The sequence below is a fragment of the Buceros rhinoceros genome, unplaced genomic scaffold (assembly GCF_000710305.1).
Source record: "Buceros rhinoceros silvestris isolate BGI_N320 unplaced genomic scaffold, ASM71030v1 scaffold34390, whole genome shotgun sequence".
Classification (NCBI taxonomy): Eukaryota; Metazoa; Chordata; class Aves; order Bucerotiformes; family Bucerotidae; genus Buceros; species Buceros rhinoceros.
This window is the reverse complement of record NW_010392078.1, coordinates 11053-31031: the sequence shown is the minus strand read 5'-3', so window position 1 is coordinate 31031 and position 19979 is coordinate 11053. Positions and strand designations below refer to the sequence as shown.

The 19979-nt window shown below is 36.1% G+C and overlaps 1 protein-coding gene across 3 annotated transcripts in view; it reads right to left on the bottom strand.

Annotated features, from left to right (window-relative positions):
* KIF2A (kinesin heavy chain member 2A) overlaps positions 1-19979 on the bottom strand; it is a 36085-nt gene that overhangs the window by 9703 nt on the left and 6403 nt on the right. For all 3 annotated transcript variants that reach the window (XM_010143857.1, XM_010143850.1, XM_010143865.1), the window contains exons 6-15: positions 18727-18822; positions 17920-17974; positions 14525-14687; positions 11112-11202; positions 10903-10966; positions 10429-10520; positions 10060-10202; positions 9149-9353; positions 5728-5838; positions 689-756 (exon numbers count right to left, since the gene is read on the bottom strand). In XM_010143857.1, coding sequence (XP_010142159.1) covers positions 689-756; positions 5728-5838; positions 9149-9353; positions 10060-10202; positions 10429-10520; positions 10903-10966; positions 11112-11202; positions 14525-14687; positions 17920-17974; positions 18727-18822 — 1088 coding nt within the window. The remainder of the gene's footprint in view (positions 1-688; positions 757-5727; positions 5839-9148; positions 9354-10059; positions 10203-10428; positions 10521-10902; positions 10967-11111; positions 11203-14524; positions 14688-17919; positions 17975-18726; positions 18823-19979) is intronic.

Genomic DNA, 19979 nt, shown 5'->3' with positions numbered 1-19979 from the left:
GAATGCGCAGAACCTGATCACCCCATCACCCCATCTCCAACACACATTTAATGAAGGAGAACTGCTGTAGCAGAAGGCCCCTTTTGCAGTCACTGAAGAGAGACAAACACTTTCAGAGAGCAGTACAGGTCTGTGTTAGCCTCTGGAAGTGCTAATTTTTCTACACTGATTGTAAAGTCACTGTTGGATTAACTGACTCGGTACTTAGGGGTCTCAGATATTTGCTTGAAGTTGGGAAGTACAAAATTTCATATATATGTATGAAGATTGGCGACCACATGGAATTTCCCCAAGGGGATAGGAAAAAAAAAAAAAAAAATCACACCGCAGAAAGGTATTTCAGCTAACATCCAGGGAATCATCACAAATACCACCACCCCCTAATGCAAGAGATGGTACCTCCAGAGCAGGGGCAAAACTAATAGTGGCAACTCCCACAGTCCTTGCAATCCACATTATCCATATCTGGGTAATGGCTTAAACGTAGTTTCTATTGATTCTATTGTAATGGTTGTAAAAACTGACAATTTAAATTAAATGTGACCCTGAATCAGTAATTAGCTTTAATCTTATCAAGAAATACAAATACGATAAAATTACTCAAGTAGCTAGATTAGTTATACATCATGGAACAATATTATTCCAAATGTCAATGATCAACAGCTATAAGCAATAACATTTTCCATACCTATTTGCGTATCTCAATGTATTTAGAGTGTTTTCACACGATGCCATCCCTGGAGAAATTGTAGCGATCTGGAGAAAAACAAACCACACGTTAATAAATTATTTTGTTCAGATGAAAGGGTAGGTGAACTCAAATTAACTTCTTTTTTTTCAACTTTCAGTTTCATTTGAGATCTACAAAAATTGCCTACTATGTACAGCTGTCATTATACAATGACATCTCAAGGAGAGAGAGGTCAAGTCAAAGCTACAATTTAATTTTTTTTTACCATACCTGGAACACTAAGAATTTATAGAAATTCACTCAATTTACACCATCTCACTGTCTTGGTAACATAATACGCAAATGCAAAACTCTAACTGAAAAAACAGACTGCTCAAAAAAGGAAATACGCAGCTCAGTAGAAAGTTAAGTCTAATATAACTTGCAATCAACTACCCGATTATTTTTTGTATATATCTTTGTAGGCTGTTCTCCACTCAAGCAGATGTATACTAATTTGAGAAATCTATTTTGGCCACAGTTCAAAACTGTACTTAATAATACTGAAGATAAGCATGTGTTTAATTATTTTCCTAAGTTTTTTTTCTCAGTTGGAAGTTATTTGTAAACAATACTTGATAGCCAACTTACTACCAGACGTATCTGGTATCTACGAGTATTTCCTCTTCCAGTTAAATAAAACACCCTGAAGATCTCGCCTTCTTTCCAGCACTCAGCAAAAAGAATAATATCTGCGACCAGTCAACAGTGGCATCACTGTTTGTCCTAGTTTTCCTCAGTAGTGCAATTTTTTTATCTGTGCTCTTTTCAGGAGACTCATATAGGCACTACCCAGGACAAACACCTCTATGATTCTACACACTAAGATATTTGGTGGCAGCACAGCATCAGGAGACTGATACTGATGAAGATTAGGCAATCCCAGTCTTCTCTTTCATCCTGCTGCTGACATTACTGTACAAAAGCACAGGTAGTATTCCTGAAAGGAATTTTTCCTACTGAGGAGAAAGGGAAAATACGTGGTGTGAGGAGATTAGAAAGTCTAAACAGGCTGCTCCCATACAGACTTAAATTTAAACCCCTAATACTGGTACACATCAGTTACCAATGAAAACAACACGGGTGCATTTTAAAAGATTGTATAATTGCATGTCTCATTATAAAGTGTGCTGGGAGCTAACTAACAAAAAACCTAGACGTTTCTAAAATCCTTTCAAACTTGTTTAACGTGAAAGATGCATGCATCATTTCCATCATTTTAATGTTCAGAGAGTACCACACATGGCATCTGCCTTAACACCAGGGGACTGCTCCGACATTTTGAAGTGTACAAGGTACAGCTGCTATAGGGAAGTGCCACTATAGTTGCTGTCAGCCATGTGGATACCCTGCTCAGGGCACAGGAACCGCTGCAGAAGACTCAGTCCGTTGAACATAAACGTCCACTGTCTTTCCAAATGTACACATCCTCATGCCCCAAAAAGCCCAGTCCAGGCAGGACAGAAAGACTCCAACCTCTCTGTCTCGCGCTTCCTTGTTTGCAACTCCAATCGAGGATGGGAAAAGCTGCATTATTTAAAGACTTGTAAGTCACGGTGTGATCAATAGCCCTTCCGGGTCACTGAAGTCTGTAGATTCCCCAAAAGGCTGAGGGGTCTGGCACTTCAGCTATGATTGCAGCATGCCAAGGGTGCAACACATCAAAGATGCAGAACAAGGTTAAAAAATGACACCTTGCAAATTTCAAATTATGATACATTATCATAATATTTAACTCTTCCAAAACAACTTTAAACTATTTAAGGACAAGAATTTCAGTAAAACTACAATGACATAAAGTTCAAAAGAACCTATTATGCTGAGTGTATGTCTCTGGATTTCTTTAGAATGAAGCAGATCCTTGTCATAACTGTCCACATATGAAGTTATTTTCAAAATATTTTTCTGAAATTTGAAAAAAAAGTTTCCAAATTATAATTTAATCTTATATACAGAAAAGAATGCTCCGTCCCTAAAGATGTAACTTTCAAAATTGCAACAGGAAGTCCGTAAATGATAAAAGTCAAATGAAAATGAAGTGTAGAAATAACCAAATAATTTTGATTCAGATATCCCACTTGCAGATTAGTATGTCAGAAAGAAAGGGGAAAAGGCCCAGCAAGTATTTTATACCAGGAGACTTCAAGAATCTTTTAAAAAGTTATACTCACAAGTTTTTACTACATTATTTTATATGCATTCCATACTGAAAAGCACCGCATATTTGCAAAATGTGTTACTCTCTAACAGCACATTAGAACACTGGATCAAATTTTTGTCTTTGTGAGAGATCCCTTTACAATAAATGCCTCCTCACTGACAAGCACTAACAGCATCTTAAAAGAGGTCTTACGTGTTCGATAAATAATCTTTTCCAATTGAATATTATTTCTGTTGCTGCAAATTCATTAATTTATTTTGCCTGTGAACAGGCTAAAGTATTTTGAAAGAAATGGTATCACGATCTAGCTACATGTCACCTTGTGACAGTTACATCAGTTATAACTAAAAAGTTGTTCTATGCTTTAATTTACTTCACATAAAGTAGAGACTTCCAGAGAACATAGCAATGATCTACGCAGTCAACTGCAGGAATGTGAAAGGAAACTACTCATTATTAAACTATATCTGCAATATTTTTTATAAGTTAGAGCAGCACATTAAATACATGACTCTGATGCAAACTATCAGTCAGCACAGCTACAAGATAAGTACTCTTCTAATTTAATAAAACATAGTTTAACTTTACCTATCATAAACCATAACCCTTGTCCTTTTCTCTCCCTGTAAATTTCATCAGTAAAACTTTGCCAGTTTGTGATATATACATGAATACGCTTACAAACCAGACACACCTGCCAAGGAGCCAACTGTAAATAATTATCCACTAATCCCAGCACCTCGCCACTGGAGTGCAAATCTCCTCTCCTCTTCCCAGGGAACTGGGGACGACTGGAGTTAATTCCAGGATAACGTATCTCCTACACCTCCCTCAATTCAGGCTGATAACCTGTCAGATCTCCAGACAGGCAACTTTATTCTCCATCCATCTAGTTATCACAGGAACAAGTGCTACAAATGTGAGAGCTCAATTCAAACTTTCTTTCAACTATAATTCAGAGTAAGACACAACCATCCAAGTGTTCTTCTTTCTGTATCAGTATTTTAAGAAAAAATATTGCTGATTAAATTCTTGATAAAAATGACACGTAAACAAAGCTTAAAACCAGAATGTCACTAGTGGTCCTAGTACTCAGAAACTACATGAAAAAGTAACAGAACAATGAGTTTAAAAGCAGTATCTCATCATGAAAGGGTTTTCCTATTCTTAATTTTAAAGTGACTGCAGTTATGTGAATGAGAAAGTAAAAACAAAAAAATCCAAGGACATTTCCAATCACTTTCAGAGGGGATTTTCTTTTTTTTTCTGAATTTAGAACTATATTGGATATATAACAAAGGAATGCAAACTTTATCAGGAATCAAACACCCATAGCACATGGATTATTCCTGATGGCATTCTCACACATTTCAATGGTAAAAAACATTATGACAACTGTACAAGAACAGTAATAATTACACAACAAAGCTTTGCCAAAACAAAACCAGGTTGTTAGCATTTTAAGAAGGTAATGGTGATGGTGAGAACTTCATAAAATATTCACAAATGTTAATTATTTCACGTAATTTCCAAAAGGCTAACTTTCCAAACCTTCAGCAGGGTAGAGATGCACAGCGTAGCCTTCTTCACTAGCTATAGAGAAGCACAATTTAGCTTTCTGATCCTGCATAGGACTGTTGAAGTTACAGGGTCATAGAATACTTTGGGTTGGAAGGGACCTTTAAAGGTCACCTAGTCCAACCCACCTGCAGTGAGCAGGAATATCTTCTACTAGATCAGGTATGTCTCAGTGGGAAAGAAAACAATCCTCTCTTTTCATCAGAAAACTGGGGGAGAAAAAAAGATTAATAAAAAGTGCTATTTTACCACCATTTTCAAATGAACCACACCTAACAGCTGAAGGGAAGACTGCCATAAAAACACAGTTTTTATTATGGTCTGCCCACTTCTCTGGCCTCTAGACTAATTCCAAGGAGTCTGCGAAAAGCAACCAACACAAACAAGCCTAGCAATCGGTGTGCACTGCAGAGTTTGCATTCCTGTAAGGAGACATGTTAAGGGTGCACAAATAAAACAGCTGGACATTAGTGCTTTTATCTGTCCTTTCCACCTGTCAGTCTGACAGAAAAATTCTGCTTTTCAGACTGATGCAAATGCACATTTATAAAAAACGTAACTATTCATCTCATGTATCCGAACTACTTCCCCCCTCAACAGTCTAGAGCATATACCGATGCCTTTGATATCAACTTTAAATTTGTCTTTGTCATTTAAAGAACTGCTGTGGTTCAAACCTGGCCAGTGGCCAAACACCATGCAATCACTTGCTCACCGTCCCCCTGCCCTGGGAGGCGAGGGAGAGAGTTGAAGTGGTAGAGGTTAGGAGACTCATAGGCTCAGATGAAAACAATTTAATTATTGAAATACAATAAAATTAAAATAATAATTATAGTAATAGAATATACAAAAAAGCGACACACAATGCAATTGCCTACTACCCGCTGACTGGTGTTCAAGCAGCAATCAGCCCCTCCTGGCCAACTCCCCCCTGTTTATGTACTGGGCATGATGTTCTACGGTAGTTACTATCCCTTCGGCTAGTTCAGGTCAGCTGTCCTGGCTGTACTCCCTCCCAGCTTCTTGTGCCCCTGCTTGCTGGCAGATCATGTGAAACTGAGAAATCCTTAAATTGGGATAAGCGCTACTTAGCAATATCAGTGTGTTACCCACATTGTTCTCATACTAAACCCAAAATGCAGCTCTGTAACCAGCTACTAGGACGAAAATTGACTCTATCCCAGCTGAAACCAGAACAATTCCCAGCATCTCTTCTCTTTGTAATTGTTAGAACAAACAGTTAGCCAGATCAACTTACCATACAGGTACGAGAGTTTTCTCCTATGAATGAATCTCTCAGCACCTGAGTAAGTTTACTTGCTCTGAAGGGTGTATGAGGTTTATTTCGGCCTAAGGCTCTAATGCACTCCTGAAAGAACAATCAAGAACAAAAAAGCATTTTTCTTCAACACGGGTTGAATAAATATAATACAAATGCAGTTTGAAATCCAAAAATACATGCCTTAGTTATGTGGCTGTCCCCAAAAATATCATTAAAATTTACCATTAAAGCTTGGATTCAGTATTGGGCTTTTACCTCCCATTAAGTTCAGTAGAGAGGCAGGAGCTTACAAAGGACTTAGAAGCCTAAAAACTTTCTGAATCTCATTCAAAGTGTTTACATCTATTGTACCCAACAACAATAAAACACAAAATCAGTATTGATGCTAAATGCCCAGAGTAACAATATTTCTGATAATCAGGTGCAAAATCTTGAATGATTCATCTGCATCCTCTGCCAGCAGAAGCACTGGGGACAGGGACACATGTTAACTCAATTAAAAGCAGTAGCTTTCATTCTGGCTCTACCACTGACTTTCTCCACAGCTCAGGTGACAACAAACTTTCTGAAAGTTTCCGCAGATCACAAACCTAAGTAAGTATAGACCTCTATTGATGTACTTAGTATTGGAAGACACTTGAAAACTTCAGTCATTCCCTGTTTTAAAATATCATTCATGTGAAAAAACAGGAATAAGGTCATCTCTTTCAGTCATAAGGGTAAACTATGAGTTTGGAGAGTTTCCAGAGAGAAATATGCTACAGTTGCAAATATTATGAAATTACTACAGAAGTTAGAGCAACAACTAACAGCGCAAACCAAGATCACACTAATCTAAACCATTTCTGCCCACTTAATGCTCTAACATCAGGTAACAATTTTTTTTTTTTTTTTTTTTTTTCACAGAGGGAGTTTAAACTTAATGATCAAAATATGACAACAACACAGAAATAAAACAGGTAAAAATTTTTTTTTTTTTTTTTTTTTTTTTTCACAGAGGAAGTTCAAACTTAATGATCAAAATATGACAACAACACAGAAATCTAATTTCAGTTTCTGCCTTTCCCTTAACACTTTATATACATCCCTTCAGATGCACAGCTTCCTTGGTATAGTTTTAACACAGAACTGCTTCAAACAACCATATTTCAGAAGATTTTCAAATTAGAGCTTTGCTTTTAGCACCACTAACAGATGGAATGGCTTTTGTGTTACATGAATAGTTCTACAGCAGTTCAGCTAATCCCCCAGCTGCAGCCATATCCTTGTGGCCTTCTGAAATTTCCTATAAACCAGAAGCCAGGCTAGAAACTGTGGGATGATAATCCAAGAAAGCATTGCACCTGCGAAATAGCATAAAACAGAACTAAAAACGGGCTCAGAATAAAACTGCTGTGATACTGAACAGAACAAACACAAGGGCAGGTTGGCTTTAACTGAAGTGATTATTAAAAAAACTCACCAGTTGAATTTTAGACAACGGACACAGCTCTGATAAACAGAGAGACTGAAGCTTGTTGAATGTGAACTTCACATGCAAACACTAAAAAGACTCAATACTTGTAGGTGAGCAAGGAAGTGCATTCCTTGAAATATTTGAATTTGTACATTAATACTATACTTACATAAGGAGAAAAGCAGATTAAGCGGGAAGAGGATCAACAGATTTTCAACAGGTAACATTACAAATTAAAAACATTACCAAGCAAAAACAGTGACAAATATGTACATTGAATTACTGATAGGGCAACCAACAAGTTTAAGGTATTTTAATTTACTCCAATGATTTTTCATTTGCTTACTCCTGAAGAACTAGAATTGGATTATCTCCTTATAGTAAAAGGATTATAGAAGGACACTGCCAGCTTCTAGTTAATTAATGGAGTTTTTAACTATTTTTGTTTTTCATCACAGCTCTGAAAACCAGGTAACAAAATGACAACACTATTCCCATGTAGAGACATTACAGAACTAACTTCGTGTATGAAAATGTGAACAAGTTAAGACAGGACTGATATCCTGATGCAAATAGCAAATAATGAACTACCAGCAAAGACCTCCCCAGAATGTACTAGTTTAATTCAAACTTGACAATAATTTCAAGGATCTTGAATACAAACAGAAAAAGCTGTGTAATGTTTTTGGGGATAGATGAAAAATGGAAAATCTAACACACCACTGAGAAAATTATATCTTATTGCACTGCTATTAAGACCTCTGCAAGACTTCCACTTATTTTTATTTCCCCTTCCCCATATAATTTAGATCACAACCACTAATGCGAAGGCAGCAGAAACTTTCACTATAATTAAAGGCATGTTGTATGAAAATGAACTAAGTTTGTTGCATGAGTATTGCACTGAAGGCACTAGCCAATACAAAATAAACAAGTAAACTGAAAAAAAAAATACAAAACCCGAAACAAACCCACTTTTATTCAATTACAGTCATGATAACATCAAGACAGTGTTGCTTGCATATTTACCTTGGCGCTAAATCAAAATAGGTCACAGTTTTGGAATTGCTGATTCCAAATATTGTCATGCTTTTTCAACATGCCATACAATTTTGTAACGACACATTATATATGACAATTTTCCTGTTTTGTAAGATCTGCTTAAAGTCAGTCTTCTCCCAAGTTTGTACTGGGGATAAAAAAGTAAGCACAGCGATTTGGGGATTCGTATTCTTCGTATAAAACCACAACACTGGCAATGAGAGTAGTAAAACTAAGCCAAACTAACCAACAGCATAGGTAAGTTCTGAGGCATTACAAACTACTGCTTCCCCAGCTGGGGCCAAAGAACTACTCTCCCTGTTTAGACTGAACCTCTTTTGAGTACATGAATATTTAAATAATATTTCTTAGCACTTTTGATGTCTCCTAGATTAATGCATAAAAATCCGCCAAATGACTGTATCAGACAAATTGCTATAACGAAGAGCAGTCAAAACCGGATTCTAACTTTCAAGGGTTATTTTAATATGTTGTAAAGGTTAATTTATTTTTAATTTAAAAAAAAAAGAAATAAATACTGAGATCAGTAAGAAAATTTCCAGTTAAGATTTCAGACCTTTATTACCAAAGCAAGTCATCTGTTCTCCCATTTTAGATATATATCAGAAAAGTCTTCAAATTTAACCACTGGGGACTTTTTGTTGAAGTTTTGTGTTGGTTTGTTTTGTTTATTTTTTTAAACTACACTAGTTGATAGCAAGTTGATAGCACAATGTTTCTGCAATTACCAAATGTTCCTTCAGACATCTAGAGAGAAAATCAATACATTATTTTATCTGTCACATCAGGAGACAATGTAGACAAGCAAAGCCTGCAAAACCTCTCATTTTAAGTGGAAGGCTTCCACCTACTCAAAGGCAATGGAAATATTTCAGTTACCTTGAGTGCTAAAAGGCTCTTGTTAATTTCCGCACCTTCCAGTCTTGTCTGCCTGTCTGCACTGGAGGTATCTGCTCCTCTTTCATTACCAGCCAAATCAATCAGGGAAAATTTACCATGCAATTTCCCTTTCCTTCTGAGAATAATCTGAAACACTGCATGGCTCCGAGATGAGTGTGCATTTGCAGATGTCTGGCCAGATGTCCTTTAAACAAAAGGGGAAAAGGGAAGGACACATGAACAAGCAAAGGACCATACGTGTTAAACACATTAACCTCAGAACATCAGCTTTTTCAGGGCAGAGACCTGTATTTTCTCACGTTTGTTGACAGAGGTAGAACTCTAATAACTGGATGTACATAGTACAATTACACCTCTTTTTCAACCTCTTCAAACAGAAATGGAAGATTAGTAACACTTTATCTCACTTTTAAAGGCAAGAAAAATCAGACCTTCAAAGATTTCAGATTATCAGAGAGCTTACACGTAAAACGCTGATGGCACTTTTATCCGATCAGGCAGCAGTCCATGTGCAGGGCTAATTTTAAAAACAATGAAGCTGGATTCTTAAAAAAAAAATAGAAATTTTATGCTTAACCTCTATCACTACATATCAAGGCCTTTTAGAGACGAAGAATCTGGCAGCATTCCAGATTATAAATGATGCGAATTTAAGTCACTGCTTACATAACGTATGCTGTTCACATGCTGTAGAAAAATCAGTATTTCTCTCTAGAAGACAGAGAAACTCTAAATTTATTTAAAAAGTAGGCAGATTCCTTACTTGCAGCCAACATCATCCAAAACACCACTGCATATTAAAAAGCCATCACTATGAAGAGACCACCAAAAAAATCCTGTTCCGATTCTTTAACGTACAATGAAAAAACAGTGCACACTATGGGAGATACCTGCAGCTGTTGCCGATTTCGATAAGCTTAAGAACATCTTCGACACATTTGACTTCCCGTTCATGTAATCCCACCACCTGGACTTGCTGTTTACCATCTTCTAACACTCTTAATTTTGTCTTCCGGTTCAACAAGTCAAAAACCTTAGGGAGTGGGGGAAACAGAACAGTTAAAGACAAGTTTTATAAGACACTGTTGTTTCAAATCCTGTATCAAAATACGCAAATCATTCTATGGAAAAACATGATGGGAAAGAAAGTGTAAAGAATTATTTGAAACAAAGAGGAAACAATATTTTATGTGTCAAACTCAAAATCTTCTTTGTGAAAGAGAATTTCCCACTTCCTCAGAGAAGGATCAGGTACTTACCTTACCACTGTAGATCTCAAAAAATGTTGCATATACTTGAAGTTCTAACTTCTTATAGTTTGGTTTCTTTAGCATTAAAAAGACATCTCGAGCTGTGAATACATTTCCAGCATAAAAAGAAATCTTGTTATGTATTTTCATTTAGTGAAGACTCATTAATGCACAAGTCTGTTTTACTGCATCTCTCATATTTTGCAAGTACAATGGATAAGGTCAGTCAACCAAGTCTAAAAAATTGTACTTTAAACTGCCGCATTACAAGATCATATGCTTAACTAATCATCTGTTATGTTTATTACATTTTTTGAAGCAATCTATATATACATTTACTTCACCATGTAAAGGCTGCACAACTAGGAACTACCTGATGCTACCAGAGCTGCTCTGTAATGCAACCCTTGTATCTGTATGACAGGGAGGAGAAAATTTATCTTAACTAATCTGCAAAAAGTTAACAAACCAATAAAGTCTTACCTGCAAGTGCATATATTCCTTTAGAACAATCCTGGTTCTTTCCTGAAAAGTCACCACCCATGGTCTGATTTTTTGAGGGGAAAAAAAAAAAAAAAAAGATAAAACATACAATATAAAATTAACAGAACAGTAACTGACATATTTTTTACTTACTAGAACTTATCTAAGTTCTAATAACTACAAGAAGTATAGAAAGAAGAAATACCTACATGGGTTTTTCCACTGCCTGTTTGTCCATATGCAAAACAAGTGGCCATCCCCCTTTCAAATATGGTCTCCACTAGTGGTCGAGCTGTAAACCTTAAATGCAAAAACCAGCAGTACTTCAGAAACTGCATTACTTCAAGATGCCACTACCACAAGAATGCTATAATTTTTAAGGCCAGAAGGGACAAAACTGGTCCTGGTCTTTGAAAGGCCAAAGGACATCTCCATGTTGATTGTTCAATCAAAGAGACAACCAGCTCTAAGGCATTAAAATATCCCAAACAATTAAATAAATATTCTATTTATTTTACAACTACATTATCCTCCTTAAAATCCTAAGAAAACAAAGTTCCTTGTTTTAATGATGCAACACAGCACAGCTTACTGCATGTTATCTGGAGCTCCCTACAGCAGACAAGAGTCAGAAGACATGGAAGTAGGACACTGGAGCAGATACATACCTAGGTTTTGCCAGTACTAAAATTCTGCTATGGTTTTGGTTTAGGTTTTTTGGATTTTTTGTTTTTTTTTTTTTTGTTTGTTTCCCAAGTTAGCTTCCAAGCTTAAATTTAGAAGACAAATGGCCAAAAATACACTGAGAAAAAAGGCTCAAGAAAATACCCAAGTTCTTGGACACCCAAGCTCTTCAGAACGGAAAAATCTGGTTATCCCTGAAGTATTATTTGATGTGTCAGAAAATATTATCCAAACTGTAATTTTTCTATTTTAGAGAATTAATTTTTACTTTAAAAACCATAAAGTTATTCCTCCTACTTCAGCTGCTTATCAGCATTACTGCATGAAAAATTCCAAAAGCAAAGGGTAAGCTACTAAGAGGGTTACCAATGAAGGGAAGTATCTATACAAAAGTATCTTTCTAAATTTTTTCCAGATGCTTAGACATAAAGTACCTTCATGTGATAGAAACAAGAAAAATTGTTTACAGATACATGGAGGTGTTATAACTTTATTTCAATCCACTTTTGATCAAATACAAAATCACTGAAAAAATAATATGGGCATGGCTGAGCCTTTCAGCAACCAAGGGTTTTGCAAAAATCTAAGTTGAACTGAATTACTAACTTTCATCAAAAATATACCAGATTATTTCCGATCAGACTCGCACTTTCCTTTTTAATTCTTCTAAACATGTAATTCCTTTGTCCTCAGGACGATATTCCCATAGTTTGATGTTTGTTCTTTTTATATATAAATACAAACTTTCACAAAGCCTACCCACCTAAGAAGCACATTCATTACTGCTGTTTAAGTGAGTCTGAAATTTAGTTTGTTAATTTATAAAAAAGGGACTTCATTATTCTGTTTTTAAGTACAGCAAAATACAAACATATCTAGAAAAGTTTTAATAAAGCATTATACAACTGCAAATGGTACCATGCCAAAATAGTCCAACTTGTACTTTTCCTGGAAACTTTATTTGCAATATTGATCTTTCAGAAATGTAAACTCTGGTTCTCCTTTAAAACTCAAAAAGCATACCCTTTCAAACCAGTGCATGTTTTTTAACAGTAACAAAAACTTGCAACTCAAGAGTTGCAGCTTATGAATTAAAAATACTTAAATACAGCTTAAGCGAATTAATAGTAATAATTATTAAAAAAAAAAAAAAAAAGTAGATCTTTTCTCCCGCAAGTAAGAATGTTTTTCAGTATAGAGATACAATGAGTAATTTTAGCATATTGGAGAAAACTGGAGTAACTTGCCACACTATTTTTTTTCCCACTGTGACCGTGAAGTTCTGGTGAGATCCCATGACGATACCTATTCTGCTCTTACTTCAGTTATTACACGAGGACTTGAAGCAGATTACCCTTCAAGTAATAATCATTACTGTGCCATATGAGGAAGAAGGAGAAAGCCTGTACTGCTACGAGGACTAGAGATTTACTATTTCAGTAGAAATACAATATTTTCCTGTATAACCATTAATGTATTAGATAACTAATAAAAGTTGTCTGAAGGAAACATCATACAAAAATACAACAAAATTGTATGCCAAAAACGCCCCTCACATTTAAACACTATGCTCTTAAAGATAAATAACAGGAGAGTGAGTAGAAGAGCTGATTGTTAAGCAGGAGGAGAGCTATTGCAACAGGCACATATCACCAGCTCTCCCAACAGCTCTTCAGTATCAAAAAAGGAAAGATGCTACCAGCAGAAAATCATGAGAGACAGAAATCTCCAAATGCAGAGCTTTGCTGTATAGAAGTCTTTTGTTAGTGTAAACTAACAGACTATGCAGATTTTCCTTTTGCCACCCTTCTCCTCCTTATTTTATTAAGTGTAAGAAGTTTTAACTTTCAAGGCCTTTTAATAACTCCTTTACAACATCAATCCAACCAAATCCTAACATCAATCAGGACACGATCCTAACTTCCAATTCCTAGTTGTTGGATTAAGACAATAATTAAGATATTTCTCTGTCACTACTCCTTAAGGCTATGGGAAGCACTTTCCAAGAATAAGGAAAATCATCTTCACCAAATTCCTTTCTAATATCAACAGTCCCTGCAAAAAGCTTCATAGTATTTAGACTGCATACCAAGATTATGATGTGTTGTGCTGTCTGACCTTTCCTGCTACTTTATCTATTTCGTGTAGTGACTTTTACAAGGTAATTAGCTACTTCTGAACCAGTTTTAAAAAGTGCTGTGTGCATTATTCTGTGCCAGGTGTGAAAGTGAGAATAATAAAAGAGAAAATGGAGATCCAAATGCCCTGGGGCTGGAAGCAGATGTGCGACTTTCTTACTGTTGGTTTTTAAATCAGAAAGATTCAGCATTTTGTGTAAGATAAGGTCCATGCACCTCCATGTTATATCACCTGCACTGCTTCCAGCAGCCAAGCTAGCTCAGGTCTATCAGCAATACAGCAATATAACCTCTCTCACTTTCTTTATACTTTTCCCCCGCCCTCTCCTTATTGTTCCCATCTCTTAATTATCTTATATTCAAACTGCAAGCTCTTTGAGGCTGGGGCTGTCCTTTTCTTCCTAGTTTCCTGAAGTCCAAAAGCTATGATTCAGGGCCCTCAGGTGCATGCACAGTAATTAATAAGACAATAACTCTGAGGCAAATGAAGAGCTCATGAAGTTCAAATATTCAGTAGCTGAGGAGGCAGGCAATACAGGCTAGAGTCTGGAAACCAGCAGGGCTTGGAGGAGGAGTGGGAGCTGGACTGAGGTCAACGGAGGTGAAGATGACATTGCAGGTGAAGAATTCAGGATAAAGAGTTAAAACAGAAGTAAACACACAAAAGAATGGAGGTAGCAATATACACATCTGGTAACAGAGGGAATAGGAGTAAAGTCCATGACCAAGATAAGCCCACAGTTATCAATATGGGAGAAACTTGAGAAAAAATATTCACAAAAAAAAGCATATACACATACCTGTAAACCATTTCATTAGGAGCCGTGTCATCAAAGGCATAATCAAAACGAAAAGTTTGGTTTTCTAGGTACCTTGTTAAATCCACCTTTTGTTTTGGTTCATGTACCATCACAACATCTTTACTAGGAATTGTTATTACATCAAGGTCTTTCATTAAAGTTTCTATAAAATAAGTGAAATATATATTTAACTAGCAACATATCATTATTTTTTTACATTTTTTCATTGTTTACACTCTTATAACATCTCAGATAACACAGCTCCTCCAAGTGACAACACTGCAATGGATGTGGGTTTCCAATGCCTAGATAGCAATCTGCAAAGTTGAAGATTTCAATTTGGAAGTCTAGTCATCCTGTCCTACCAACTGCTAGAAATTAAAGAGAGGTTGTACAAAGCTGATTAGAAAAAGTAAGATCATTAATTATAGCGCTGTCACTGTAACTTGTTATGTCATTCTTTTTCCTCAGGGTTACTAACTGTTTTACAGATTATTGTCATATCCTTTGAGGTTTTTTAAATATCTTCTCTACTGGAGAAACTGGACACTGAAAGTCCTATACTGCTTAGACTGTCAAACTTGAAAATACAAAGAAATTAGTATCCTTTCCAAAATCTGCTTTATTTTAAAATTTTGTCTTTTCATTTTCCCTATATCCTTAATGTTACGGTCATATGTTCACAGTTTTCAAAAAGACAAAAAAAATTGCTGTCATTCTACATAGACATTTCATTGGTGCACTCTCCCTGGAAGCTAAAGTATACATCTTTAATGCCAAATTTCTCTAAACTAAAATCCTCTCTAAAAATTACCTTGTAAACAGAAAAAGCTGAAAATGCTAATGATTATTACTATCACTGGGAATGAACAAAAGCTGTCTAGATGTGATTTCAACAGTGAGATCCCAGGTTATAATTACTGCACAGCACTACAATTTACTGCTAATTGTTGTATGAGAGATGAGTCAGCAAAACAAAGGACTCAGTGATCCATAATATGCACAAAAACAATGATCCTTTGTGTGTACAATCAGGATCACAAATGTGTCCTACTTGCATTTCTATATAATATTTCTTAAGGCATGTTGTTCAAGAATTTTATGTAGCTTTGTACAATCACATAGAAATCTTTTCATAGGTTTACATACTGATCAAACAGTACAATGGTTACCACTGCATGACATTACACACCAACAGAAATATGCATTCACGTCACTATATCATCGATTTTTCAACTGCACTGCAATAAAATAAAATGTAATTATTCTGCAGTAACCACAGAGAAGAAATAAGGAACAGTGATGAAAAGAGATGTATAACAGTTAATTCTGTGCAAGAAAAGCTTTTTAGTCTAAGCAGTTGAAAGCTGATTTTTCTTACTCAATTGTTTGGAATAAGACATTTATCTCCTCCCAGGTATTTGTTATGACAACTTGTATTCCCTGCTGATGAAAATTTGGAATAGTGTCTCTGAAACCCACCATACATTTCACAATTATAAATACATGTCACTTAAAATCTCACATGTCAATTTGAACACATACTTCCAGTAAAGTTAAGCCACAGAACAATTGGTGCTGAGAACACCTGAAGATTTCAGTGATAATTCTGTTTTTGTGAGACTGACAAGCTATTTTCACTTTTCCTCTGCAGAGCATTACACAGTAGTATCTTTGATTCTGTTATACTCTTCAATTTTAAAACCTGGTATTAGAGGTAGTTTCTTAAGAAGTCTGTTTTCAGAAGACTGCATGATGTGGGTACTAAGGTATGTGTATGGTTTGTCCCTTGCATAGATTAATTCATTAATAGCTTTTTAGTATAGCTCATTCTTAAAAAGGCCAACCTCATTTTTATTTAGACACTCATCTTCCTGCAAGATCTTTGAACCAGTTTTCAATGGTTCCAAACCACTAACTTCATAAAATCAAATCCTGCTGCTGAATCCCAATTCATCCCCCATGACAACTTACTCTCATTTACTGTAATTTCACTTTGTCCACCTTCAGTGGAGGTAGGTGATGTTTCTCCCAAATGTATCAGATTTCTAAGTCATATTTTATTAACAACGACCCCCAATGCTGAAACAAGAACTCAATTGCTACCAGACTTGTACACTGAATGCCCTTATTAAACAGGTGGTGCAAAATAGTTTCAATTAAACAATTTTTGAGATTATGCATTCCTTTCAGATCAGTAAAAGAAAAAAACACAGGGAATAAGAAAATAGTAAAAATGAAGAAGAAAATAAAGTAGGGGAAGCAGCAACATTGAGGAAAAATAATAAGGCAAAACCTAACTACACACAGGTATCGACATATGTGTTCCCTTTCCCATACAATTCTCACATTTTCCTCTGGATATGCTGCAGTTAATCCTCAATGTGTAGGTCAGACAGTACAACAATAATAAATGCATCCCATGTTGTTTCAGAGTCAGAGTAATGCTCTTTTAGTCTTTTAGCTAAACAAAATATAATAGAAAGAGAAGAAACATCTTTCAAAACAAAAATCAGCTTACTTAAGAACTGGATTCAGACAAACTGCAATCCAGAAGCATTCTTAATTTCCTACTGAAAGTAAAGAACTTCATGGGAAGACTGGAATTTAACTGGAGTTCAAAGCCTGAACATTTTTTTTTTTAATTCAGACTCCAGTCTGATGAGCACTCAGTAAGAAAAAAAGCCTTGATACAATCACTATTAAAAAAGTCACAAGGGAGTCAGCCCAGTATTGAATAGTTTTTTAGTGGTATTTCATACGCTCTAGGGTATCTCGCCCAGCCCTGAACAGCGGCTCCAGGGGATCCAAGTCTCCAATCTATCTGTAATCCACTAGTCCTGTGAGTGTGTCTTGGACACTTGTGGGCACCTAGCATGTCGTAAGACATCAGTGTTTAGGCATCTGAATTGCTTGCTTGATGTCTGATTCAAGACCACTTGAAAGTATAATAATACACGTACATAAAATTCGTATGAAAGTTTTCATTGAGTAGTGCTCTGCTCAGGAGATCACTTGAAGGAGAGATTAAAAAGAATCATTTAAACTTGAAAGGTAGTTTAAATGTGATCCTAACGCAATATAAGAATATTGAAGAAATTACAGTAGAATTAATTCCCAGATCGACTGAATACACATCCTAGACAACGTGGAAAAAAATTTTAGTCTCTTGCACCTCAGCTCCCAATCCATACAATGGTGACAGTGTAACTACTTTTCTTCCCATCTTTATCTAAGTTATAACGAGTCTATGAATTTGCTGGGTCTGTCACACGTTGTCTCGTATAACAGTTTCATCTTTGATCAGTATTGCTAGATCTGTTTAACACAAATAATATTACTAGCAGAAGCAATGTTTCAGAGAAAAAATTCAGCAAACTCTTTGATGGTCATACCTTTTTTATTGAGTGGTCGTTTTCGTACGCAAACGCATATCCTGTGCTCATCAATCTGCAGAGGAAACAATCTTTCAGTGAGCTATACCCCAATTCCAGTTACACTATGTTTTACTTCTATTCTTGAAATAATTAACCAATCATTTAAACAAAGAGAAATTTCCAAGACAGTGAATCATCTGAACATGTCAAAGCCCCTTGTGTCTGCACAATAGCCAAGAGCCAAAAAGGGAGAACCAAATATTAACAAAACTCCCTGCAGACTGTGATCTAATCCTGTAGGGTATCAGGTACCACTTGGAATACTGCAAGGAAATCCATCTCTAAAAGGGTAGATACATTATTGAGAAATTCTCACAATCTCTGATCTTGTCATTTAAGTATTCTGTTCCTCTGACTTCTCTGCAAACCAAAGGCCCTCACAACCTTCAACGATCAAGTATTAATTTTTATACTCTACACAATTTTTCAGAGAAGCTTAATGGGTTTGTGTGCACATGCCCTAGTATCCCAGGAAAATTTAAAATAGAGAGGCTGAGTGACTACTCTAGTACATACTGGCATTATTTTATAGTAAAAAGATACTTAAATAACATGAAAATAAATTAGTAACCTGGGACATTAAATACCTACCAATTTCAGTATCATCAAATTACCGAAAAAAATAAATCCATGTTATAATAAATACTAATAAATATTAAACGACTTGTTTTTCATGTTTACAGACAGAAGTATACATTGAAAAGATTGAAAACAAATAGCAAAAATACAGAAGAATAAAAGATTGCCATGCTGCTGGGTACTTACAGGATCTGCAGATGTCAGTGGTCTATAATCCAAACTTGCCCTGAAATCTCTTATCATACACATAATTTCATAGTTTGGGTTTGTAGCATCAACATCCTAGGGAAGCAAGCAACAGAATTTCTATTATACTTGTTTGCTTGATATGGACTAATATCATCTGTAATTACTTATAAGAAAAATACACATTAACTGAAATCTTATTTTTTTCCCCAAAATGCCAGAAATACCTTAAATGCAAGTTTCAGGCCTTTTTCTATTCTGATGTAGCTAATTTACTGATCATAAAACAAAAATAACGTTATGCTTTCTATTTCAAGCTTTTGGTTGGCATGTAATAGAAAATACTTCTTAACTGAGGACTCATTAACAGTATACTCAAGAAAGAGAAATGACTGCTGACTTTGTCAGAATCTTCACACTAAAGAAACACATCCGAACAACTGCACAACACCAAATAGCATATACAGTCAGTGCTTCTTAATCCAAGATAAGGTGGTCAAACAGATAAATGGATACACTCCATTACACAGGTACAACACATACCGCAGAGGACAGTGCAGGCACCCCGGCTGCTCTAAACACAACCCTGCTGGATAAGGAGGAAGCTCTAAGGAACTTGACCTTACTACTGCTCCTGAGTTAACTCCCACAGTTACTTGGGTGCACAGGAAACTATTCTAACACTCCTAGATCCCCTAAAGAGCAGAAGCAATCCCAGGGATACACACGAGGCTATATGCAGGCTCAGAAGACCTCCCATCCCTAAACCTGGAGCCAGCAGTACCAGAGATAACAGATACATAAGAGCCATGCACAGAGCCCTTCTCAAACCTGGCTAAGTCTTGAGTCTACTGTGCGCTGATTCTCTGCAGTATCTATCACACATTCTTCATTTCACTTCTCCCCGCGACTGTCAGTTTTTACATGATTTCAGGACATGCTGCTGATGCCACACATAGCCAGTTCTGGTGCTAAGACCTCATAAGGTCTTGCATAGCTCCCCCACAATGATACAGAACTCCTTCTGGATCACAGTTTCTTGCGGAAACAGTGAAGGCACTCTCAGAAAGCACTGCATTAGGCAAGTGAATAGGAGGCAACTCACGTCTCTGCACCTGTGACATAGCTAATCCTCACCTCAGATAAAACTGTGTTCTGGTAAGCAGAAGTTGACTGTACCTTGATGTTTGTCACCATGACTACAGTGAACTAACAACTGCTGACAGTAAGTGCACATAAAATGTATTCCTGCT